This window comes from Solea senegalensis, linkage group LG14, assembly GCF_019176455.1.
Source record: "Solea senegalensis isolate Sse05_10M linkage group LG14, IFAPA_SoseM_1, whole genome shotgun sequence".
In the NCBI taxonomy this organism is placed as follows: domain Eukaryota; kingdom Metazoa; phylum Chordata; class Actinopteri; order Pleuronectiformes; family Soleidae; genus Solea; species Solea senegalensis.
The window spans coordinates 8,859,275-8,885,417 of record NC_058034.1 but is presented as its reverse complement, the minus strand read 5'-3'; the positions used below and the strand labels follow the sequence as shown (position 1 = coordinate 8,885,417).

The 26,143-nt window shown below is 38.8% G+C and overlaps 3 protein-coding genes across 9 annotated transcripts in view; 2 read left to right on the top strand and 1 right to left on the bottom strand.

The window, feature by feature from the left end:
* The window catches only part of ttll7 (tubulin tyrosine ligase-like family, member 7), a 68,987-nt gene extending 60,847 nt beyond the window's left edge, over positions 1 to 8,140 (bottom strand). For 2 of the 4 annotated variants that reach the window (XM_044044115.1, XM_044044118.1), the window contains exons 1-2: positions 7,861 to 8,140; positions 218 to 611 (exon numbers count right to left, since the gene is read on the bottom strand). In XM_044044115.1, the coding sequence (XP_043900050.1) occupies positions 218 to 242 (25 nt within the window). In that variant the 5' untranslated portion in view covers positions 243 to 611; positions 7,861 to 8,140. The remainder of the gene's footprint in view (positions 1 to 217; positions 612 to 7,860) is intronic. The other 2 variants (XM_044044116.1, XM_044044117.1) reach the window with 2 other exon arrangements.
* Positions 8,141 to 9,571: 1,431 nt separating this feature from the next.
* On the top strand, positions 9,572 to 22,260 carry prkacba (protein kinase, cAMP-dependent, catalytic, beta a). 3 transcript variants are annotated; one of them, XM_044044142.1, is made up of 11 exons: positions 9,572 to 9,935; positions 12,975 to 12,983; positions 13,658 to 13,719; positions 14,024 to 14,152; positions 15,068 to 15,166; positions 15,429 to 15,511; positions 15,997 to 16,123; positions 17,124 to 17,219; positions 18,365 to 18,487; positions 18,719 to 18,883; positions 18,957 to 22,260. In XM_044044142.1, the coding sequence occupies exons 1-11, from the start codon at positions 9,890 to 9,892 to the stop codon at positions 19,080 to 19,082; spliced, it is 1,065 nt and encodes a 354-aa protein (XP_043900077.1). In that variant the 5' UTR covers positions 9,572 to 9,889; the 3' UTR covers positions 19,083 to 22,260. The 3 variants fall into 3 exon arrangements, with proteins under 3 accessions (XP_043900077.1, XP_043900078.1, XP_043900076.1); XM_044044143.1 differs by lacking the exon at positions 12,975 to 12,983; XM_044044141.1 differs by lacking the exons at positions 9,572 to 9,935; positions 12,975 to 12,983 and adding an exon at positions 9,952 to 12,301.
* Positions 22,261 to 22,396: 136 nt separating this feature from the next.
* On the top strand, positions 22,397 to 26,137 carry samd13 (sterile alpha motif domain containing 13). 2 transcript variants are annotated; one of them, XM_044044153.1, is made up of 6 exons: positions 22,397 to 22,436; positions 22,688 to 22,784; positions 23,310 to 23,424; positions 24,867 to 24,909; positions 25,015 to 25,126; positions 25,214 to 26,137. In XM_044044153.1, the coding sequence occupies exons 3-6, from the start codon at positions 23,397 to 23,399 to the stop codon at positions 25,355 to 25,357; spliced, it is 327 nt and encodes a 108-aa protein (XP_043900088.1). In that variant the 5' UTR covers positions 22,397 to 22,436; positions 22,688 to 22,784; positions 23,310 to 23,396; the 3' UTR covers positions 25,358 to 26,137. The 2 variants fall into 2 exon arrangements, with proteins under 2 accessions (XP_043900088.1, XP_043900087.1); XM_044044152.1 differs by lacking the exon at positions 22,397 to 22,436 and having other exon boundaries at positions 22,688 to 22,943.
* The last annotated feature ends 6 nt before the right edge of the window (positions 26,138 to 26,143 follow it).

Below are 26,143 nucleotides of genomic sequence, written 5' to 3'. Positions count from 1 at the left end.
ATGTTGTGTGGCAGTGTTCCATCATGTTTTAAATCTATTGCAAAGTAAATATTGAACTGATGCTGACTTGAAAAACTATGTCATAAATCAAATCAATATTGTAATACTTGTTGCAAACCAAAAATGGCAGTTAAGAGATTCATTCAGCCCGAGTGTGCTTAGCAGTGTATGAACATATCGGTCTGACAGAATGACCCTGTCAACTTCTTTGACTCACCTCCATCATTGGGAGGAGAGGGCATCTCAGGGGCTGAAGTAGTGAAGGGGCAAGCCAAGCTTTGTGCCAGGCTCGGTGAACGGGCTTCGCAGGATACTCACTGCCCTCCTCCAAGGGCTCTCTCACACTCACACTGGTTAGTCTTTCCTGTCTTAGGCTGTGTGGACGATGTGCATCAGAGTGGCCCAGTGGATCATCCCCAGGGCCTTCCAACAGAAGCAGAGTCTGAGCGCGCACAGGAGTTTGAGGGGGAAAGCTGTGGTGGAGAAGAGTGGGGGGAGGAGGGGAGGGGGACTCTCGGGGGACTACACAGCCCCAGCTTATTTACAGACCCAAGAAGAAAAGGAAGGGAGGGAGGGAGGAATGGGGTGGACAGAGGGATATACAGAAATGCCTGTAGAGGAGAAGAAAAAGAAGATGTCAGATCTTTCACAGCAGCAGAACAGCAGCAGAGAGCTGACTGCTCGCAGGACGTCAGTAGTGCAAACGTGGGGATTAGCGAGTGTTATCTTGCTGGACTGGAGTGCATTGGACATGCTTTTGATGTAAAGCAGAGGCAACAGCAGCACATGGGTCCATCACACTCTCCATCAGTCAATCTGGCATTGATCATAGCAGTTCAGGGAGGAATCCATACAGCACTGCTGTACGACTCATGAAATACTCTAAAACTATATGATGTCCGCTGGACTAATACGCATTCCATGAAACCATAGTGAAATATAAATGTGGTTGTCAAGTAAAGGGTTTGTAATATCTCATTGTGTATCATGCTTATGCCAGCTGGGTTTCATTGTATGGCTGGGAGGTCACTTCATTGAAACAGATGGTATCTTTACAGTGGTTTGTTGAAAAGGATGCTCCAGGCTCCAGGAACAGTGTGGGAAATTAACAGCAGTCACCAGCCAAATGTGGTTATTGTTTGGCTGTGGTCTAGGTGTGTGTGTGTGTCATTAACCCATTTTTGGAGATAATCAACCACTGCTGAGATGTCCTATTTCATCATATTTTTTTGTTGCCTCGAACAGCATAGTGATTCAGTGGCTAGAGGCGCTACCTCACAGCAAGATGGGACTGTTAGTGTTTTCTTGGTGTGTGGTTCACATGTTCTCCTTTTGTTGCTGGGGGTTCTCTTGTCCAGGTGCTTTAGATTCCTCACAAGACAAAGCAGTATTCTGGTAGACTGAGGATTCCTAACTGCCCACAGGTGTGAATCTGTCACTCCATGGTGTTTTTCCTTAAAGAATACTTGAAACAATACCAGCTGCTCATGATCACCACCAATCAAACAATGCTTTTAGCTGCTCAATTTCAATCACACTGATCCGGATTTGTAATTTGACTGTATTTCAATTTGATAGTTTCAAAGATTGCATTTTTCTTTCCTCCTTCAACCAAAATTGAAGGATACATTTCTTGAAACAATAACCAATGACTTATATTTCCAAAATCAATACACACTGTATATCAGTCAATCTGACATTTATCTAAAGTGAATGGGACAGCGCTACTTAACATGTACAGCAGAATGTAGGTTTTTTGTTGTTTTTCTTGTTAGGTTAACTGCTATATTTAGTCGCACCTGCTAATATTAAAACCACTTAGTCCAAGTAATTTGAGCTCTGCCTACTCGGTGTTCACTGAGCTACTGTTGGAAAAAAATTAGATAAATGCTAGGCCAAAGTGAATAGATCCTCTCACAACAGGACACGGCACAACTGTCCAAATTACCATGCTTGAAATTAAACTGAAAAATGTCTTTTCAAAACCTGGGATTGTAGGTAACACGCACAATACGCACCATTCTGGGGGAGAAATTTAAGTAATCTATAAAAAATTTATATCGTAATTGGGTGTGTTTTTTTGCCCACACCCAGATAAAATAAGATGTAAAAATGAAAATGGAGAACTGTTTTACCTCCTGTAAATGTACCCTCCTTGATCATCCAATAAAAAGATTTAGTGTTCCTGTTATGCTAATCTTTTTTGCCCACTCATTTAAATAATGAGTGGAAATAATGGGAAATTCTACTCCATTCTACTGACCTTGTCATAACCAACTAATGACAATCAAGTTTCTTTTTATGGGGTCACAAGCTTAAACATCAGAGAGCCACCACCTTGTAACGTATTCAAAATGTCTTTCATTCATTCATTCATTCATTCATTCATTCTCTAGTGCATGTCCTTTGAGGGTGGCGGGCAAAGCTGGAGCAACTCCCAGTTGCCATGTCAGATTCAAAGATGGATTCACTATTTCCCAATTGCTGACAAATTAGTTGAAGCTCATGGAGGTTAATGGTGAGTTCTGTAAAATATTACATGTAAGCTTGGTTGTTACCAGGTCAGCCAACTTTTACGCTTGATTTAAGAAATTCCAATCACAGTAGTGAAGCTCAACAGTTGTAGGGCATTGTTCCATGAATATATGGGGCAGATATAATAACCATGTAAACCATAGATACATAAACACATAAACCTGTAATGTAAGGCCACAGCTGGAGCTCACCACTTCATGGTGCTTCTTTAGCATTTCATAAAGAGATCAACAGTAGCCTCTAGTGGTGAGAATATACTGAAGACCGAGTTTCCTATTGACCAATATATTCTTTCTTCACACTCAATGTACACAGATATAATCTGACTTGAAGAGCGGCCATATTGATTTGATCAGTATCCTCGAGACAATTTAGTTTATGGAAACATCTCTTTATCACTCGGTGGTCTTTCCTGTCAGCCTATCAACCTGCCTGTGGTGAGAACACTGATCCTGGAAAGGACAAAGACTGGACTGAGATCATCAGAGCTGACAACAAAGAGTCAAGGCCTGCCCACCTGTCCATACCTCCCTTTGATGCAGTGCAGGAGGAGAATGCTGCCTCAACAGGTGCACAGGACTTGGAGGTGTAATGTAAACCCAAGTCAGTGATCAGACACATATGATGCAACTTAACACCTGCAAGAACACACATACAAACAAGAGTACACAGCATTGTCTAATCTACACAAGATTCCCAGTAGTAGCCCGTGTTATTCATAATAGTTGAGTTTGTTACCTAACTAATGCAAGCAACAAATGTTTTTTTGTGTTTAACCAACATTGACTATTATCTTAATTGTTTTAAAGGTAACACTTGTTTATTTATGTCAACATGTTTAATTATTAACATGTAAATCACACTCTGTAAGATGATCAGCTTCAAATGGCTGCATCTAGAGATTAGAATATGAACATGAATTAAGAATGTCACTGACATTACTTCCTTCCACCTCTTAGACTAAGATTTTAGTCTCGGATGTTATCGTCTTATGCAGAAATAAACAAGTCATGAATCACACTGTATCGTTTTTTAACCAATTGATGTAGAAACTGAATTAAAAAAATAAATGAAAACATGCCACACTGATCAGCCACATCATTATAAAGAGATAAAACTTAATATTTATATTAATGTCACTCAATCAGGTCGATCAGTGTAAGGTCAAAGAGATTTTCTCATGTCTGGGGGGTGGAGTGGCTCAGTGGTTAAGACCGATGCCCTGTGTGCAAAAGACATCATGGTCGTAAATTCAACTCCACCCCTGGCTGATTGTACTCAATTCCCTTGTAAGTCGCTTTGGATAAAAGCGTCTGCTAAATGACATGTAATGTCATGTGTATCTGATGTGTTTTAGTAGTAGTAGTGGTGGTTATCAACCACAAGGGGGCCTAGTTTTACTAGCACTGAAATTACAGAAAAAAGGATTCAGACACCAGTGAGGATTATGTCTAATATCAGTTCAAAGCAGGACATCCTGAGGTGATATCACGTTTCAGCAGTGTGATCATCTCATTTGTCCTACCATCTTAGTAATGTTTACTGTTCACTCAATACCATTAAACCCCAAAACCTTTATTGGAAAATGTAACAGTAAAACATTTGTCACCATTACATCTTACTGTTAGCATTTGAAAGCATGATCCAAACTAATCATTTGATACAAATAATAACTAAAAAATCTGAAATCCCTCCCACCCTGTATTTTAGAAATATCACTAATTCTGCAATGCAATGACACACTTCGTCCAACAGAGTGTGCCAGAGGGCCAGCAGAGCAGAGTGGGCAGAGCTCCTAAAGATGCTGAGGTCATTCTCTGACACACAAACACTGAAAGGCTTCATTGTACAGTCAGCTCTCCATGCTGCTCTTCTGCAACACTCTCTAAGCTGCACATGTTTATGTTAAAGGGTATGGGGGGGGGTATGCAAGGCCTTTTCTTTATCCTTCATGAGTTGGTGACTTGTGTGTATATTCTGTCTGCCATGGTTATCGTTCTCACGATCGTTATCGTGGTGCTTTTCCACTACACAGCTCCAGCACAGCTTGCCTCGGCATGGCATGGCATGGCATGGCATGGCATGGCATGGCACGGAACGACTCTACACAGTTTGGTATCGTTTTTCATTACTATAGTACCTCCTCAACATGCCCTCCTCATGTCATTTTACACACGACGCACACAAACTAGTGACTTGCGACTTGTAAAGTAGTTGTTTTCAGTGTACTGAATCATTAGAATCAGTGTTAAAAAAAGATTTGTTTACATAATCATTCAGTAATTCCTGCATAACCAGAGCGCAGACTTTGTCTGAAATATAGCGGAATGGTTTGTGATGCAGCTCTCCACTCACAATCGCAGGCTTTCCGCAATGCTGTCGCTAAATACACCAGACACCTCTGTTAAAAAATTAGATTTTAGACATTTCCTTGCTAAATGTTGGAGATTAACACATGTTTGTGATTTTTAAGTATTTTTAACAATCTACATTTCAGCATTGTTTGGTTTGATTCCTCACGCTCGTGACTCTTCCAATGATGACACTCTCTCAGTGACTGGCAGTCATGGCATAGTATCAGCTCAGCTCGTGTGGGACCTCGCAAGAGCCGGTACTAAAAACGTACCAGGTACCAGGTGCTATTGCCAAGTCATGCCGTGTCAGATCTGTGTAGTGGAAAAGCGCCAGAATATTTTGTCCGGATAAATATGAGAAATCAACATGGCTCGTGTCACTTATACAGTGTTCGACAACAGTACTAACTACAACCTTTTCTCTTTTTTTTTACATCAAAAACAGCACTAATAGCTCGTCAATAAGTGTGATGTGCTAAAAGAAATGTTGAACCAAAGCAGCAAACTCTGCAGTGTCACACCTATTACACAAGTCCCTTCAATAAGCAGCAGTAAGACCCTGAGGGGTTTGTTTTATGTTGTCACAGCCTTACATTAAGCTATGTCTTGAAAGTGGTCATCAAATACAGAATCAATAGAGAGGGTCAGGAAAACACCATTTAGCTTTGAGTGCAGAAGCAGGATTTGCAGACACAGGTACTTTTTCTCTACAGGACATGCACTGGCCCCTACCTTGCCATTACAGCAGTGTCTGGACCTCAGGGCATGTAATAATGGAGGCTCTTACTGTTACACATCCCTGACTGAAAATCATTAAACAAAAGTATTTTCAAGTAAAAAAAGAAACACGCTATCTCAGGAATAGTGTAAAGTGACTTTTTTTAAAGGCACAATGACAGAGCTGCTCTGTACATATTTACAGCATACCTAAAACGTACATTTGTTTATACAACCTCTATCTTTTTTCCTTCAACCACCACATTGTCCTTGCAGGAAAAGTCTTAGCTGAGTTTGCTTACTACTCTCATGAGAAAATAGTTGGTTTAGAATTGCCAGTGGAACTAAAATTAGCTCTAACCAGTGACCCAGCTCTGACTTCATGCCTTCCTCCAAATATGAGGAGGAACAAGTGTGGGAGGTGTCTGCCCACGAGATACTGAAATACACCAACAAACAGCTATGTTAAATTTTAAATCAGGAAAAGAAATCTATGGTGATGAAGACAACATGGCCAACTGCTAAATTCTAGCACTGCTGGCTGAATGCGTTTAAAAATGTATGTTAACCACAACCTTGTCTGACCTCATTCTCAGCCAATGAAAAATTTACTGTTCGAAAACACTGTGCTATTATATTATATTGTGACACTGTGTGTAAGAAGATGTGTTATCAACACATGAATCATCCGGCCATGTGTACATAAGTGGTTTTAAAGTTGTGGCAGATTTGTTTTTGATGGTTCACAATATATTTTTTCGCAGTCGGACACAAGATACTCACAATTCACAGATGACCTTCAACATTACTCCCAACTGCCAGTGTTAATGTTGGGCTGGTTCTGCTCTCAAGTTCACTTGTGACTCTAACGTCCTAGTTTATCCTCTGATCATCTCCAGAGTCAACTTTACAGTTTACAGTTTTAAAGTTAAGATCCATAGATCTGTAAGAAGTCACAAACTATAGTGCAGTGCTTTAATGAATGTCCCACAACATGCTTAGTATGTTTACCTAAAACTGAAAGATTCATTTATTATCCCTCTCAAATGCAAGATATCACATACACAAGTCAGCCCTCACAGAAATAAATCTGTAACCGGCTTCAGTGTCACAACCCATCAGTGAATGTATCTGTGTCCTGTTTTGGAGATTAGTTCAAACCTATTTAAAAGGTTTGATTATTCTCCATTTGTTTATGTCTTGAGTAAGTCAGATATTAACAGATCTGCCACAAAAGTACCATAGCTTTTTTGTTCTGCACAATACATATGGTTTGTTATGTTGTTGACATTATCCTGTAATTAACCATTACATCTCCTGAGTTCTGTATATACACAAACCTACACAGACATTATAATTCCATTCCTTGACTCAGTAAACCTGCACATATGTGTATACATAAAGTTCCTGGGTATAGCCTGAAAAGTGAGAACATTAGAAGTTACAAACATATCACTATCAATCAACAAGATTCTGAGAGCATCATTATATGCCACCTTAATCTTATTCATCTTTGTAATTTACCTTTGTTACAATAGTTAGCTCTTGCTCAGTTAAATAAAAAGAGGGGAAACTTGATTTCCAATTCTTCTTTGATCATAACAACACCATTTTTTTAGTTTAGTTAGTTAGTACTTGCTGCAATTCAAAGGATATTCAAATCCAGATTCCCAAACGCCACATTCCATCATGCAATCAAACAGACTGTAAATACCTAAAACAATTATGTATGTACTGACAGAAGGTCTAGCCTTTCTTATAAGAAACGATGCAACAAAGGAGCAGTGACTGTCAAAGAACAGGGTTGTAGGCCATCCCCCTTTTCTCTTGTCTTTATTCCGGGATTAACACTAACTGGATTTTTTTAAACTCACAATACAATATCTAAGATGCCAAGTGTTTGAAATGAATTGGCCGCGATGTCAGATCTTAGCGTGACATCACCCGAAGAATGCTTTTATTGCTGTGAATTGGCTGCTAGCGGGCAGCAGCTAACGTCAGGTCGCTACAGCCACTTGCACGGGGCAGGTGGATCAAACAGGGAGACAAAACGGTCTTACTACTGCTGTCCATTTCACTTTCTGTCATCACCAATGTAGCGTTACACAACAACATGACTTTAAAATGCAGTGTGCTGAATGGAGGCGCTTTCTTCTCACGGTATTACACAATAATGGAATGACATATAATGCAGAATCAGTGTAGGAAATCAAAGGCAACATAATGACCCTATGCTAGTGTACAGTTAGCTTACCCACGCTAGCGAGCTAAGGATGGAGTAGCCCGTTAAAACGTCACCTTATTTATTCCAGGCACTTGGATGAGCTGATCTCATCCCAACGACGCTGCCGCCGCCGAGAGACACTGGTGTCCCTTAACAGAGACACAATCCCGGGAGTGTCTTTAACACTGCACCAGTGGTCATGGTGTGTAAAGGCGTTACTACGGAAAAGTGACAACCACAAAAAAGAACAGTATCTTGTTGTAGTCCTCCGGTGTGGTACGAGTGCTGGAGCGAATCCATGGGCAAAACCATTCGCCCAGCGAGAGAGGGGGAACCGGGCAAAGTGCTGAAGTTTGCATTCTCGATCTGGGACCATCAACGTGACATTTGGTTTTCTGCGGCAACGCGTCCATGTTCAGTCCACACACTTGTTTCCAGCTATTACCAACTATACAAAAGCAAACACTTCGCAATGGCTGCACATTATTATTTTCCCACAACTTAAACTCATCGTTCGACGCTGGTTTCACTCTGCTGTTCTTCGTTGACACATGCTACCTAGCAACCGAGTGTCGCTGACCATGGTGCTAAAACCAGTCTTGTTTAAATTCCCTAAAGGGATATTTGAAGTATCTTACCAGAATATGACTTTAGTAGAAGTTGAAGTCACTTTTTTATAATATTACTTAAAATACGGTCTTAAAATATATGACATTTACTGTACTTAAGTATGTAAAGTATAAAATGTACTTAAGTTTTAGACGTTAAAGTATAAAAAAAAAGTGATGAGTTATGATGGTAGCTCAGTAGTAGAATAGAAAAGCTCTATATAAATACAGACCATTAACAGCTCTTCTTCTGGTTTTATTTGCAAGTGACGAGTAATAAAGATAGAGGAAATGTAGTGGAGTAAAAGCAAAAGTTGCTAGAAATATAAATAACAAAGTACAGATCTGTGAATTTTGTAATTAATTACATGTATTTGTACTTGTTACTCAACAAGTGGCTCAAGACTCTTGGTTTTCTATACATATGTTATTAAACTAGATGAATTATTAACAAACTGTAAACATGATATTAAAAAAACATTGCTTTTGTTGAAGTTCAGCACATGTTTGTTGTCTTGGTGAACAAGATGAACCAGGAGCTTAGAAAATGGTGAAAATATAATATTGTTTCAAATGTTTTTTATTTTATTTTACCAGGCAAAACATTAACATTAAGAACAAATTCTTATTTACAATGCTGGCATGGCAAGTGTCGGGAAACACTTTTAGGGGTAAGGGAAGCGGGGGGGAAACAAAAGATACAATCATGAAACACATTAAAAAGTGACACACATTTTGCACAATTTCATTTTAAACAGGTACACATCTATCTAATTTAAATTTAAGTTGTAGGTACATAACAATAAGTTAATATAATAGATTATTAAAGTAATTAATAATTATTAATCGTATATAACTTTAAAATACTTATTCAGTTATAATGTTATATTATTATTATTGGTGGTAGTAGTTGTAGTTATGACAGTATATGTATTAATTTCTCATGAGAAATTAATACATTTATTAGTGCAAAATAATGGAGCATATAATTATTTTTTTCCAAATGTCAATCTACCGAAAAGCTACTCTCGTTAAATAAGAGTAATGTACATGCATCTCTTATTTATGATCATTACGTGAACGCAGCACAGTCAGTCGTTTGTACGGGTTTTGTGGTGACACGTGAACGCATCACCAAACGACAGCAGCAGCAGGCAGAGGTGAGAAGTCTGGATCATGTTTTCATTCCAGCGGAGGCGCACTTGAACGGAAAAGGACATTGTAAACAAAGAGCAGAGGGGCGGTGAGCGGAGCACGTCGAGCTTCTGTCCACCTTCTGTCCACTAAGACAACACATTCATGTTGCTCTTAGCCAAACAGTTAGCACAAGCTGGTATATGTTAGCTAGCTAACGGAGAAGCCTGTTAGCCTATCGCCGTCACCACCACCATCATCATCATCATCACCATCACCGCTCCTCGCCAGCTGTGCATCGCCCTGGTCTTCCTACAATGGGAAACACAGCCACTGCCAAGAAAGGCAACGAGCAGGAAAGCGGTAAGCAGCACCTGCAAAGCAGCCTGTCAGCCATAGCCTGTCTGCCGTCTCCCGTTAGCTGCTGCACAGCGTGTCATTGGTTGTTATGAAGTCAGAGGAGAGCAGTCTTTAGCAGCAGCTGTTACCCAGCGCTGCTGCTAATACACACACACGCACACACAGCAGAGAACAACCATCTTTGGTAAAGCAGTTTACCTCCCAATGACTTACTGTATGTCTCCTTATCTTTCTTTGAAACAATGTCATAGCCAGTTCAGGCAAAATAGACAACACATAAGTGACAATGTAGGACGTCTACATTGTTTCCTCCTGTAGTAAATGCAAAGAGACTCAATGAAATGTAACTTTAAATCTAATCTCACACTGTGAAACACAATGTCATCGACCCTCCTTGTTTAATTTACAAAAAAGAGAATGCCTGGAGTTAGACAACATCGGCAAACATCGGTTTCCACTGAAACTGCTGTTCAAGGCCCATGCAGGCACTGTTACCACCTGATAACATTCAAGATAAGTTCTCCACCAGAGAATATGCCTCATGTGTAACAAGAGCAAGCTCATAACAAACAAGTGCCTTTTGCTTCTGGTGTTGTTTTGTTTTTGAAATGGACAGCAACAGTTTCCCCCAACTTTTTTTAATATAACCACCCACCTTTTAAAAATGACCGAGTATAGTGACCAAGTTCACGGCATAAACCGCGACAACTGCATAGTTGTAACACAGAGTATTCTTTTTGCAAAGGTAAACAAGTCAGATAATTTCTAAGAATTCCTAAGATAATGTATGTGTGATAAATTAAGCACAGCTTCATGTTATGCATGTTATTTTAATTGTTTACACATAAATCGTAAAGTGATGCTGGAAACATTTCTGTAAAATGATTTGGTCACCCTAAGAAAACAAACCAAGTTTACTGTAAATCAACATTTTATTACTCAATCACATCTCTTTAATTTCTTCTTGCTCTAACGTCGAGGAAAGTTCGTTCGCCCACTCTTCTGAGCAGCTGTTAATCAGAAATATTGTAGACACTTGAAAGACGTGGCTTGGGGGCACTTTAAGATGTGTTTAGTGTCAGTGTTGACCAAGGTAATCTGCTAAACTGTACTGTGGCTAGTGTCTGGCTGAAGAGCACCGGTTTTGACCTGCTTTCTGATTGGCAGAAGTTCATAAAGCTTCAGCCTTTGTGCTCAGAGCGACCTGCAGTGTCTGCGCGAATGTGTTGGGAGAAATGTTCTTTTTACCATAACTTCTGCTAACAATCGTATGTTTTCGCTGACCTTTGTATGTCTTTGTGTGAGCAGCATAACATAAAAAGTAATAAAGGATTTCTAGACATGTATGGCCAAAGTGATGACCAGTCGTGACGTTGGAATCTGAACTCTCATTTTGAAGCCTCGAGACTTGTGATGTACAGTAGAAGGCCATCGTGTTGATGTCTGAAACAGAAATGCACACATTGGTTGTTATGCTGGTGTCCACTCATATTTTCCTCTTAAATGTAACATTATTGACTAATTTGACATCATGTTCGCTAAGTAACTCCTCAGAAAATGTTTTACTGACACTATTAATCAAGCGGGAACTGGGCTCACAGAACAGTTCTTTTTGCAACCAGCAGCGTCACCCCCTAGTGGATATTCATTATATTCTTATTTCCTGGTCGGCTTCAGGAGGAAATCGGGGCACTACCATTTTTTTTACATGAGAAAGAAAGAAATGCTTAGGTTTCAGGATTTAAAAAAAGAAAAAAACTGTTGACCTTGTGAGATCAGGGAATTTTTTTGGTTGGTGTTAAAATAAAGGTCTGCAAATATAGGTCTCTGTTGTCATTCAAATGAAGATATTAATCTGAAGCATAAAAAACAAAAATATTTTTGTTTTTAATTTAGTTTTTTAAATGCTTTAGATTTTGATGCACGGTCTCGCAGTTCCCTCATCTACCCAAAGAATGTAGCATACTTGTACTGCATTTTGACACCATTTCCAGTATTAGGTGTGTTTTCCACTGTATTGTATAACGTTGTCAAAAGTAGATGTGTAGTTGGTCACTGTCACTAAAGCTGAGTATGTGAACAGGAAGCTTAACTTTCTGTGGTTAGCCAAGCATTTGCTGTGCACTTGGCTGCATACAGGAAGCTGCAAGTGTCACTCACACTGCTCTTCAGGCTGAAAACATTTGCTTTGTCTGGGAGGCTTTTTCTACTTGCACATCAAGAAATTTGTCTGAAAATGGCCCAGGGAAAGGAGCAATCCTTCGCCAGCCGTTTATTTCAAAAGTATCGCAAGAGTAGCCTCGATCAGAGAGGACAAGAGAGTGATGTGCCTCATATCTCCGAGTTCACCATCATGTGGGATAAGTTGAGTAAGTGCCCGGGCAGAACTGCTCTCAGTTCATGTGTGTTCCTTCTTGCAGTGCAAGCTGCAGCATCACAACCTTTTCTTACACCTTTTGTTCACTCAGCTATTGGTAATACTGTATGTAAATGAAATATTGCTGTTCTGTCGTGTTGTTTACTGTTTTTGTATGAAATGTGTATTTTTGTGTGCTTTCTGCAACATTGTTCCAATCACTGTATGTTCTTTGTGGCATATTGTTGTCGTTTAACATTGATCTTTCTTGTATTATATTTTATTTAGTGTATGAAAGTAAAAGCCTCCTCCAATACTGGTAAGAGAGAAAGAGGAAGTTGGGTCTAGAGATTGAAAGCTAGCTTAAGTGCATAATTAAAATGAACTGTGTATTCCAGTGAACTGAAATATCCACTTGTTACATAGTTGTACAGAAAACACAGAGACACATCACTGTTCTTAAAGACAGTTTTAAAACAAGAACAGTCAGGATATAGTTTTGTTTTTTGTTAGGATGCCATATGTTGTCTTTTTTTGGTGTCACTTTGTTTTGTGTTGCATTTAATCCACATGAATGACAAATGTTCTGTTTTCAGCACTTCATAAACGTTTCTTCCTCTCTTTCTCTTTTCCATCATTTCCATCCATGTGGGTGAATGTTCCTGCAAACCCTTGGTGAACTGTAGAGACTTTTGGTACGCTCATTTTTCCATGAGCCATCCTAAATCACAGAGAGAATGTTTACTCTGCAAATATTACAACGTTAAACAACCCAGTCAGTTAACATACATATTACCAAAACATAAACAGCAGTCATCTACACTCGACATGCATTTAAATGAGTAACAGCACCTCGCAGTGTACCACCACCAGTTAGACATTAGACACCTGTTATGACTCTGTGACTTTGGACATCTCATGTCTGCTGTGACTTTCATAACACACTTTTTTCGAATGCCTGCACTATTGTCTGTTCTGTAGTTTGTCTTTTCTCTCTGCCCATTATTACTACCTCCTCCCCATTTTGCTCCCGCCTACTCTGAAAGAGATGCAGAATTGCTTGAGTTTGAATTGGACAGTTCTGTAACGTTCACAACAGCTCTTTGCATCACTTTATGGATTCAAATTTCCTGCTTAGGTCCTGTGTTGTTTTGAGTGTGATTTTGTTTCTTTTGGTGTTGAGTAGAGTCCTGCCTTTACACTACCTGACATTTGCCTGACCTCAAAGTGCATTTGTGCCCCTGAACGTTTGAACTTCCTTTAGTTGGTTTCCTCAAGGTGTTTATCACCTTAGTTTATCCCTTTGAACGTTTCTTTCGACTTTCTCGTGTGCTTACATGTTAATTACATTTCTCTCCTGTTTTTACAGTGAAAGAGTTCTTAGCTAAAGCCAAAGAAGATTTTTTAAGAAAATGGGAGTGTCCACCACAGGTAAGTTGTGTGAATTATGTATTTTTTTTGTTGTTGATACGTTTGTACTATCTGTTTAATGATGAAAGTTAAAACTTGTGGTCAAAATGACTTAGATCTTGTTGACTTTAATGTGATTGCTGAGGTATTTGACCACCAACATCTCCATCTGTGGTTTTACTTTGAGTTACAGGAAGTGTTGTACTAGTACCTTCTATAGGAGCTTGAAGTACCCTGAACATACAGTTCATACAGGATTCATACAGAATTTAAATCAACAGTTTTCTCTCTCTCTCTCCATTTCACTGATAATATGTTTTTGTAGAGCACAACAGCCCTGGATGACTTTGATAGGTTTAAGACTTTGGGCACTGGCTCATTTGGACGAGTTATGCTCGTCAAACATAAAGGAACAAACCAGTTCTACGCCATGAAGATCTTGGACAAACAAAAAGTAAGTGTATGCTCCTCGAAGAAAGTCTGTGAGAGCAGACACGTGCTTGACAAATGCTGTAATTACATAAATGCTGTGTATCAAAGGAAATGGAACACTTCCTCATGTGCTACCACTGTGTTATCACTAAAGGTCTCAGAGGCTATTCATGAGAGTTTAGTCCTTTAAATACCAATGTAAAGTTTAGCATGCCCTGAGTGTTTTGATTATTTTTTCTCTGATCCCTGATTTGGTTTAAAACATACTGACAAGTCTTTTTGTTTTATGCTTTCTTGCCGAAATATTTTCCTTTTTATAGTGTGTGGATTGTCCTCTTCTTTCTCTGCAAGACTTTGCTTGGCTCTTGTTTTTATGTTTTTTTACTTTCTTACGTGAGATGTTTACGGTTTCCCAGGAATTTTTTTTCCCATTGAGGTAGTTCAGTACTGTCTGCAAATTAACTTACAGAGACTTGAAAGTTGCTTGAAATACAGTAGGCAATTTGTCACAGGGAACATCATGACCATGTGTGATCATTGTGTTTGAATACATTGTGAATTGAGTGAACGTGTGACAGACGGATGAGGCACTTTCTTGTCTATGATTGCTTCCTGTAATTCTTTCATGTCTTAGTTTCCCACAAACCTGTTAATGCACCAGACTAGTAGATGTTTCTAAGTAGTTGCAGTTTCAACCAAGTGACTGTGGAAAGGTCAACAAGGACATTATGTTCACTCCAGTGGATAGTATATTTTGGGCACTTTGAATCTCATATCGTAAATGTTTATAATTCTGCTATTAAAGAGAAACCCTTGCATAAACTCTCTGTATACATTCACTTGTAATGTATGAGTAAACCTTGTGACTGCTATTCTGAAAGCTATACAGTATATAACATACACACATTTAGGACTTCACTTGTCCCTTCTTTTCCAGGTGGTTAAATTGAAGCAGATAGAACACACACTAAATGAAAAGAGAATACTACAGGCCGTCTCCTTCCCCTTCCTCGTCAGATTGGAGTATGCTTTCAAGGTACACACTGCTGACCTCTGCTTACAGCCAGCTTTTTAGAGGTTTGACTAATGTGAAACTATTTCAGTTAATTTAGTAGATTTTAAAATAACCAGTCATCACTGAGATTGATTTAAAAATCTTTTATTTAAAAAAGTGTGTGAAAATATCTATTTTCGTAAGAAAATGTATTAAAATGTAGAAACCATGGAAAACTCTGCAGTTAACATTTAATCATGACATGTCCTTACTAATAGTTTGTGTTTGTGTGTGTGTGTGACAGGACAACTCAAACCTCTATATGGTGATGGAATATGTCCCTGGTGGAGAAATGTTTTCACATCTCAGACGCATCGGAAGGTTCAGGTAAAAAGTAAAAGGTTTTCTTGTTGTAGTTGTCGTTTTTATTTATTTGGTAACACTTTCTATTAGGGAACACATATTCACCATCAACTAGGTGCTTACTAACATGCATATAGTATATAGTAGCATACTTGCTCTCTATTAGTAAAAATTGAGCACGTATTAACACCTTATTTAGGTAGTCTTAGAATAAGGTAATGTAGAATAAGGTGTTAATATGTGCTTAATAATGACTAATTAAGGGCTAGTATGCTACTTATATATGGTAGTAAGGACGTAGTTAATGGTTAATATGTGTTCCCTAGTATAAAGTGTTACCATTTAATTGTTGTAACTTTATCAGTCTGGTCATTTCATGGGTGAGGACATCATTTTTAATTTGGCTTCACAATAAATGTGTTGCATTTATTTCCACCTTCAAATGTGGCTTGTGTTCATATATACATATAGGTCATCAGTGTCTGACTAGTATTGTTTCCTTCTTTCAGTGAAAACCATGCAAGATTTTATGCAGCTCAGATCGTGCTCACCTTTGAGTACCTTCACTCTTTAGACCTCATCTACAGGGACTTGAAGCCTGAAAACCTGCTCATAGATCAACATGGGTACATCCAGGTACGCAACAACTCAAGTCCCTGTAAAGTGATAAAACAATGTTTTCTGACTTTGCAGGAAAATGGGTGAGTAACCACCTTACCAAATATGAGTGATTAAAAAAGTTGCCAAGTGTTTAAAAATTAGGTTTTAAATCAGTGTTTGTAAAGAATATTAATGTAAACTCCACCCTCTAAGTCTCCTTTGTCCTCTTTATCAGCAGCACCTGCAGCCTCACAGCAGGAGTCTGCTCCTCTTTGTGTTCTTCTCTACTTCATTTCCTCATCTTTAGGAAATTTAGATAGTGTCAGAGCTTTCCTGTGTGTTTTTACGTCCAAGTGTGACACAGAGCGTTTAGAGTTTGTATATTGTCAAGACTGGCTCAGATGCGTTGACAAAACAACCTACAGTAAGAGAGATGCCGGCAAATAATATTTATTTATACAAAAAACTTAAATAAGAGGAACAAAATATAACCTATATCTGTAATCAGGCAAATCAGTTGTGAGTTGAATGGAAAACGGGTCAGCTGCAGGGTGCCAGGCCGACAGTGGGGAGAGAGAGCAAACAATTGGATTTGCATGGCTTTAAAGGGCATAGCCCCGCCTTCTCAGAGACCACACACCTGAAAGCCATGAACATAACGAGCACCCTGTGTAGACAAAAGGAGAAAGAGCGAAAACGAGAGAGACACAACCCTGCCCACCTGAGGTTGAGCTATGGCTCCTGTGCATCATGAAGCCATATTTCTAGACAAGCCGAAAGATTTTTTTTTTTAAAGACGAGTGTAGAGAAACTATCTTTTTTCCGTGTGTGAAGAGAAGATATGCTGTATTTGCAGAATCTTTAAGTTCCCCAAAGAAAATCTGAACTCTTAATTGCACTGCTTTGATAAGGAAACGGGAGGTCTGAGACCTTCAAAGGTTTCAAAGAGAAGACATTGTGTAGTCCAAAATGCTAGATACAGTATGTGTTAATGTCATCATAATGTTAATGTTAATCTTATACACCATTTCTTCAGGTCACAGACTTTGGCTTTGCCAAAAGAGTAAAAGGCAGGACCTGGACATTGTGTGGAACTCCGGAGTACCTGGCTCCAGAGATCATCCTCAGCAAGGTGAGCCAATATATCCTCCTTCCTACTGTGCAGTGTGGATGTATCAATTCATCTTAAAGGTAGTCAAAAGAAGAAGACGAAGAAAATGCTGTTTATGCAGGGTAACCCTGGTTTTAGTGTAGAAACATGGGTGGAGAGAGGCAAGTATGACATGCAATACGAGTGTGTTCAACCTTGGCATCAGCCCAGAGACGTTGCAGTTACGTGGTATGCATTTTGAGTGGTTCATCTACTGGACACACTCTGTGGACTGTCCTTGAGCGGCTGTCACCTGACCTCAGAACAACTGAAAATGGCTCATGTTGTAGTTGGACACTTTCTTTAGATGAGTGGTCTATAATATTTACTATATAGAGCTTTTCTAGTCTTAATGACTACACAAATCTGCTTTACACTACAGCTTCGCCATTCACTCATTCACACCCATTCACTCCCACATTCATACAGCGCATAATTTTCTATGACACATCTTTCATACCCATTCACACACTGCCAGCACAGGCATCAGGAGCAACTTGGGGATAAGTGTCTTGCCCAGTGACACATCGGCCTTCCACTTGAGAAGGCCAAAGTTCACCAAGGCACAAAAAGGAACTTGTACATTTCTAGGTGTGGAAAAAAAGGAAGAACCTCTTGCTCCTTTTACCTCATCCAGCCAGAAGCGTCAGATTAAATGCAGAGATGCAACGTAGGTCTTCTGAGCACAGTGATCCTAAACATCCAGCCTTGGCAACCAAACAGATTTTCAAGATTAAGAGTTGGAATATCCTTTACCTGCCAAGCAGGTTACCTTGATCTCAGGTTGACTGGGCAACAGTTTACATCTCTTAAGCTTCAGTCACTAACTGTAAAATACTTATAATAAATATACTTATAATAAATATCAAGCATTTTGTTTACCTGTTATTTTAAATAACTAGTAATAACTGCTATTTTAAATAACAAGTATTAACTGTTATTTTATATAACTAGTAATACCTGTTATTTTAAATAATTAGATTTGGCTTGGACTGTATGTCTTAAAGTTTTCTGAATATTATAACTGATTGTGTTTCAGAGTATTTCTGCCTTTTGGAGAGGAAACAGTCTTAGAAAATTGCAATTTAAAAAAAAAAATCCTCTTGTCTCTCTTCATTTATCTCCAGGGCTACAACAAAGCTGTGGACTGGTGGGCACTTGGAGTTCTTATCTATGAAATGGCTGCTGGTTATCCTCCTTTTTTCGCTGATCAGCCTATCCAGATCTACGAAAAGATTGTGTCTGGCAAGGTAGGCCAGATTAGCCATACACATGCAAATTCGAATCTTTTTAACAAGAGTTTTTGGCAATGCCCTGTGATGGACTGGTGAACTGTCCAGGGTCTACACCGCCTTTGGCCCTGTGTCCGCTGGGATTGGCATCCCATGAGGACCAACATTGTTTCTCCAGAATATCAAATGTTAGTTTTTTTCACAATTTGCTTGTGATAACTCAGTGTTTCCTGTTCTCCCACCATGTAGGTACGATTCCCCTCTCACTTCAGCTCCGACCTGAAGGACTTGCTGAGAAACCTGCTTCAGGTAGACCTGACAAAGAGATTTGGCAACTTGAAGAATGGCGTGAATGACATCAAAAATCACAAGTGGTTCTCCACTACAGACTGGATCGCAGTCTACGAGAGAAAGGTAGATCTTTATTTCTTTGTCGCGTTCAATCACCATACTGGCCCCAAATGAATACTGCATTCTGCATCTTTAGGTTGAAGCTCCCTTCTTGCCAAAGTGCAGAGGTCCAGGAGATACAAGCAACTTCGACGACTACGAAGAGGAGGACATTCGTGTCTCACAAACGGAAAAGTGTGCGAAAGAGTTTGCTGACTTCTAGTGAGTGAGCAAGAGTCCCAGCAGGGCTCAGGTGTTTTAAGGATATTTGCACTCTCCCGGGGGTTAAGGTGGAACTGTGGCTGTCACACTTTCAATACAAAAGCTTCATTCCACACAGCAGAATGAGGCCCTTCTTGCCATGATCCTGCGTGCAGTTAGCACTAACCTATACACAGGCACATTATGCAGACACCCTTTGTGCTGCGACACAAAAATACAAGACCACTTCCTCTTGGGTTTTTTTTTTTGTTATTCGTTTGCCACGTTTGTGTGTGTCCCCCACCACCTTTTTACTCAATTCAAATAATTTTTTCTCCCAAAGCTTCATGAGAGCCACTGCAATTTCAAATTTTAAATGGCACAAAGAGTGATCAATTGTATTAGCTGGCGTTGCACTTTTTGTGATAAAAGCTTTAGGAGAATAGAAGTTTTTGGTTTCATATTTTGACAATGAATTTTGCCATGTCTGTCGTCTGTTACAGGCTTGAGTGTTTTTGGGTTCCATCAATTGCTGACTTTAACAGAAACCATTACTTATCCATTTTGGTGTCCTACAACCTGCATACATACGATACATACAGTTTAAACCCTTGTCTCTTTTTTTGTTTTGTCAAAGCATGACCAAAATTCAGTCAAAGACTGTGGTGCTTGGTGAACGGATAGAAACCCTCCAGGTTTCTGGTTTTCAGCACTTCCATCCTTGAAGAGACTGATTAACAGTGACAGGTGTTGTTGTGAAACAGAAGCTTGTCAGGCGCTGTATTAGTTGATCAGTTGTAGCATTGTTTTTGTCCATATCTTGTCACAGAATATTTACTTTTACCTCAGTCAAGGTCTGGTATTAAATGAATGGAAGGAAATAATATTTTTTCAGGTACAGCTGTTGCTCTAAGAATGGAAACTGCTGAAGTTTGAGTGTGTGTGTGTGACTCCACACAGCAGGTCGTCTGTCTTTGGTATGTCCGTAAATGCATGAAGTGCATTGATGTGGTGCATTTTTCAGAAGCAGAGTGGTCAATTTCTAGATTTTCATTCAGGGGGCATTGTAGTGGAAACAAGGCAGTGTTGTCGCATGGACTTGTTTTGAATTGCTTTTTGATTTTGTTTATAAAAGTTAACTCTGCTTTAGCAGAGCACTTGGACGACATTGTGTAATTGACATATTTGCTTCATTTTCAGTTTTACGCTTGCATGTTAAATATTTGTACATTGGTGTCACAACACATATGCTGTAGTTTTTCATTTCGTAACCGATGCACTGGGACACACATTAGACTTTTTATCTGAGGGACGTATTCCAGTTAACACAATACTAAAACATGAAATACTCTTAAACTATAAAATAACAACATAACAGTCACTGCAGTTATACACTACAGATCAAAAGTCCGAAAACACCTCTGTTTTACCAGCTAGGTCTCTTCTAACCCTAGGTCTCCCTAACCAACAGGATGATCGAAGTTATGATCTATCAATTCTTTCTTTCTGAAGGTGTGACGCTGGCAGAATACGAAGTGCAAAAGGAGGCAGAGCCCACGCACTAACCCATCTGTCTTTGCTGAGGGAATGCTGTAAATTCTTAATCTCTGAAAATCCATAGCGCAAGCTTTAAAACGAAAACAGCGCGGGCAGTCGAACAGTTGCTTTTGTACATTTTAAAGTTGTCAGTAAAGATATAGATTTAAAACTGGAGAATGTTGGTGTTTTAGATATTTGATCTGTAGTACAGTAGTCTTTTTTGCATCATTTTCATTAAATCATCATCATTAAGAAAAAAGCACACTGTGATGTAGCATAATTTAATCATTCTTCCTCGCAGAAAGGAACAATAATGGACAAATTGCCATAGTCTTGTCTTGAAGGGAATAAGGAGTCTCGATTTTCAAGATTTGTTTTTTTTTTATTGTGTATTTGTTTGTGCTTGGTTGTTGTCTCCACAAAATATATTAGTCTTGCTCTTTTATTCTTTTCTCAGCACCAGTACTTTCCCATTAATTTCTGACACGTTGCCCGTCCATGCTGCTGTAATGAACGTACCTGTAAACTCCTCACCAGCTCCACAGGTTGTTGTATTTCAAATACATGTACTTCCATAGTGAGGGAGATCAGATTTAGGTCATTTCTGCAGGTTGGACTGCTCAGGATTGTGCTGAAATGTTTGTCATTCGTCTTGTTGGAAACAATTATCCATCGTCATCTCCTACGTTTTTCAGACGTTTAAATCATTATTTGACACGGTGCTCAAGTCTTTGTAGATGAGAAATCATGCAATTTGTTCAAGTTCAACAATCTTAGAACCAAATGTGAAAAGGGACTGAATGCTTTTTTGAGGCACTTACTGTCTATAACCTGGAATTTAACATCTTGTCATAGTTAAAGCAATTAATGACATTTTACTTAGCCCTCATTTCAATTCAAATGGCACAACTGATTCTAATATTTAATTTATATTTTGAGATGTCTTCTAAAATAACATTTTAACTGTTTTAGATGTCGCATAGTTCTCAATGTATAAGGAGATTCCAAATGTTTTGTTCTAATATTGGATGTTCTAATATTTGTTCTAATATATTTGTACTTCTTTTTTTCCCCTTAAAAGAATAAGATATTTATAGAAATAAACATATTTACAAACAGATTATACAAACTGATGCCTCATATGCCTCTTGACAGTTCTATCCTTTTACCTTGTTTAATTTATTTTGTTAGAAAATCGATTTTATTGAAGAGGGTGAAGCATTATTTTCCCAGTTTAAAGGTTGAACAGAATGTGAGCACAGACTCAATGTTTTTGTTGTTTTGTTGTTTTGGACGAGAAACTTTGAAAACTATACCTGGGAATTCAGCATGTTTTAGTCCAAACTGCCTGTGTGTAAATCTTTCAAGAAAGTGTGTAGGAAATCCACCGCTCTTCTCTAGGTGTCATTTAACTTTCCCTTATGTGTAATAATGTTTGTCATGTTTGATGTAAACAATGGCACTTTTCCCTGAGTCACTCCACACTCCTGATTGAAGGAATCCTTTTTTTCTTTTTTCTTTTGCACATCATTTAGAAAGCTGACAGGTTTTTTTGTTCTCACCCATATATTTACTTGTGTTTGCAAGGAGAATATACTTTGCTGTAGCAGATTTTATGTAACAAAAGATATGTCACTATAATAAATCATTTTTATTAAAAACTCTGATTGAATGCATTTATGTAATATACTGCTGTTTATGTTGAAATCGAGCCTGATGCCACAAGGGGGCAGACTAGGCTCCCTCGGTTGTGTTTAGGCTTTTTCTATTTATAGAAAACGACTGGGCCAAATAAAAATTACTGCTGGGCTGAAACAGAGTGGAGGGGATGTGAGAGGTAGGAGCTACATGTACAGTTGTTTCATTTGTTTCTGATTATTACTGAAAGACAAATACTAAACAAACGTTAATGCTGGGGCATTCAAAACAGTGACAGTTTAAAAGCCTTTAATATGTTATGTATCACACCAACACTGAGAACATGTTTTTCTTTGTATGATATGATTCAGGTTTGTATTTTTAATTGTCAAAAATCCCTACCCAATTAATATGTATTTAACTGTAAACCATTCGTCTGCTGTCATTTAGCCGTTTCTGCAACTACAAGCAATGAAGCGCCATGACAACTACATTCCCCATGAGCCTCCGCGTTCATGTGGGTGAAGAAGGCTAAACCACTGAAAAGGTACCATATATTATTTAATTAAATCTGGATTTTATCAACCGAGTACAGCCGCTTATTGCTTCGTAAAATATCCTGTTGCCCGCGAAACATTTCGCTGTATAAAGTGCGTGTCCAGTGCAAGGGAAGTGTCGCTGTCAAGCAGGAATCACCCAAAATCAGGTAAGTTAGAATTAGTATTAGCTAAGCCTGCTAACTACTGTATCCCTGTTAGCTGCGAAGATGCAGCGAGCTATCGTAATATTATCAATATTAGCTGGTATCACTCAGCGTAGCCTTATTTTCAAACTGTGATTTATTTGACGGCTCATTTTTATTTTACTTCTGTATCTGCCACTGTTCTGTTACTCTGCTATGTGTAATGTAGCTAATGTAGTATTAGGTTCTCATGTTCCGACGTTGTTGCAGTCACAGCTGTTTTGTTTACTGTCGCACAGCTGTTTCGGTTTGCTCTGTCGCTGTGTTTTGTCGTATATGTTCTTATTAGTCTCATCACAGTTGTTTTGCGTCATTGTGTCTCATTTTTAGGAAAATCATCCAGTGACTAAGAGACGAGAGAGACAGTGATGATGTTTGAGCTGCCAACATACTAAGTTCTACGAGAGAAGACACCCGATGAGATATTACTGCAACATTACTGATTGTAAGAGGCAGTGTTTTGCCAATTATTAAAGCCAAAATTAAAGAATTGCAGCTGTCAGATTTCACTTTCGGTTTCAGTAACCATATATCCTGTTGCCTAACAGCTTAAAAACAAACACCGTTTGTCCATGGTGTAAGCTGCACGTCTATTTAACACAATTCAAACTCATGTTACATGGACAGAATGAATTTTTAATCTAAAATATTTATTCATGTAGAATTATAGGGGGGAAAGCCTAGGAGACAAGTAATGGCAGAAACAAGAGAAACACAAAGTCAAGGCCACAAAATTCAGAACTCCTAATGGTAACATAAGTAAAAGCAATATATAAATAAAAGCAACATGACAATGTCACAAATTCTCACAAATCAAATGTATGCATTTTAAAAAGTAATTAAGCTGTAAAACACAAGATAAAAGAAAGGATGACCTCAAATTAAGGCAAAATAAAGGACCCAGAAGGGGTTTGTCCTCCTTATTCCTATGACCCATCATCCACAGCAAGTGTTTTTTTTTTACCATGACTGGAATGTTAATCATATGGAAACATCACCTGTTATGCCTTAAAAAGGGATAATGTGATCATTGACTACCTTTTCACTAGTAACTTTTGCAGTGTGAAAGTAACACCAAAAGTGTCAAATTCACACCACTTCTGATTAGGACAAATTCTAATTGGGATTTGTGTAAAATTCCACTCAATTTAGTTTTAACTTAACGCTAAGTTTTAAATATAATTACTCTTATATTGTTATTTTAACGATTCTAGACTGCTTTATTGTGCAAATATCACACTAGAACAATGTGAAGCAACAATCCCAAATAATAAAAAATGCAAAAAAGATTACATTTAAACTGTCACTATAGACAGTAAGCTGTCTTTACACAACATTGAAATCGGTTTTGTTAAAAAGACAAATATGTCCCATATCACCAAGCCTAGGGTTTAGTTTCAACATCGGGTGATTGACAAACTTCAGAATGCTCGTACATTGCAAGACCAGCGTGATCCTGAAGCCATGTAACTGCTGTAGCGGCCATCACCTTTGGATTTATAATAGTGCATAAAATGTAATATAAACAAATGTCTGTTAGATTCAAACCATTATCTAATGAGTTATCACGATGTGATCAAACCCATCGGCAAATCCAGACTACTCAGTATGCTCAGATCCCATGACACCCATAAATAATGTTAGATTATGTCTGTTAATGAAGCCTAAACAGGCAGGTAAAGTGCATCTCAAAGATGCACTTTACCATCTGTTCTTCTGGAACATCTGGAATGTTCCAGATGTTCAGATATTCTTCTGGTCAGTCAAAGTGTAGTCTGAATATGTCACTTTGGCCTCTGGCAACTTTTTCATTTTCAATTGTTGTTAATTTTCTTATTCTCTAAATAATCGTTTCAGATTTACTCACCTTTCTTTTATTTTTTACAGCCGCAATGGAAGACAAGGCAAATGGCTCTGTTGACACCAAAAGGTATGACTTAAACCCAGTTATTTTGCGTCATCGTTTATTGAAACAATGTGTTAAACTGCTGTTACAGTTCACTGCATATGCACATTAATTTGAATCCCCACACAGCCCAGTGGAGAACGGTCAGATGCCGGACCCTGCCAACTGGGGAGTCTCTGATGTCGTCAACTACTTCAAAGCCACAGGGTTTGAGGAGCAAGCCACGGCTTTTCAAGATCAGGTTGGTGTGCTCCTCTGCTCACAATTCCTTACACGTGATGGAAACGAAGTCGGTTGTCAGTCAAGTGCTTCTGTTTCTCCCTTTCAGGAAATTGATGGTAAGTCTCTGCTCCTGATGACACGTAACGATGTCCTGACGGGGCTGTCGATAAAGCTCGGGCCAGCACTGAAGATCTATGAGTATCACGTAAAGCCGCTGCAGACTCAACACCTGAAAAGCAATGCGTCGTAGCACGCCGGGCCATCCCAGCACTCACCTCAGTGACAATCATCATGTCAGGCGATTCCAGGTTAGCTGCTGCTTCACAGGCTCTTCTGGCCACAGTGGCACCTTAATCAAGACTTGAATGGTTTTTACAAACATGGAGCCCAGCAGTGGGTTGAACATGGGAGTCTACTCAGTTGTTTACCCTTTCCCCCATTCTTATTTCTGCTGCTTGAAATATGTATTTTATTGTGTGTGTGTGTGTGTGTGTGTGTGTTATTTAAAAAGGACATTTGTGGGGGACAGAATACTTTGCAGGTATGTTTTTTGTGTGCGTGTGCATTTGTACATAGTTTTTTCGTGTGTGCAAACTGACTTAATCTATGTTGTTTAAAACGGTAATTGTAAATAAGATGATATAGTTGAAAACTGTATGTGTTGTCATACCTGAACCCTTGGATACATGCCGAAAACTGATCTGATGAATCCCATTTTTGACCTGAAATAATCGTCTCCTCTAAACTGCGCAAGGGAATCTATGATTCATCCTCAGCATGAAGTGTTTTATTTCCCCAGACTCAAGGAGTCACAAAGCTAAGCTCCAGTCTCTAAACATAAACATATGTACAGTATATACAGATATATATTCTTAATATGTTCCTACATGTGGTGCTTTCAGTATTGTTACACTGTCACAGCTTTATTGAAGTGTGTATGACGGATGTAGATGTGCAACATAACACTGGAGTTTGAATATCTGAGTCAGACATTTGCAATAAATGGTGCTCCTTTCTCACCAAAGAATAACATGGG

Excerpts from the sequence above, each read along its gene's own strand:
- samd13 (XM_044044153.1), top strand. The coding sequence starts at position 23,397 with ATGAGATATTACTGCAACATTACTGATT. Across the intron at positions 24,910-25,014 it reads GGCTCTGTTGACACCAAAAG|CCCAGTGGAGAACGGTCAGA; the intron begins GTATGACTTAAA and ends ATCCCCACACAG. Across the intron at positions 25,127-25,213 it reads CCACGGCTTTTCAAGATCAG|GAAATTGATGGTAAGTCTCT; the intron begins GTTGGTGTGCTC and ends TCTCCCTTTCAG.
- prkacba (XM_044044141.1), top strand. The coding sequence starts at position 12,169 with ATGGCCCAGGGAAAGGAGCAATCCTTCGCCAGCCGTTTATTTCAAAAG. Across the intron at positions 13,720-14,023 it reads AATGGGAGTGTCCACCACAG|AGCACAACAGCCCTGGATGA; the intron begins GTAAGTTGTGTG and ends ATGTTTTTGTAG. Across the intron at positions 15,167-15,428 it reads GATTGGAGTATGCTTTCAAG|GACAACTCAAACCTCTATAT; the intron begins GTACACACTGCT and ends TGTGTGTGACAG.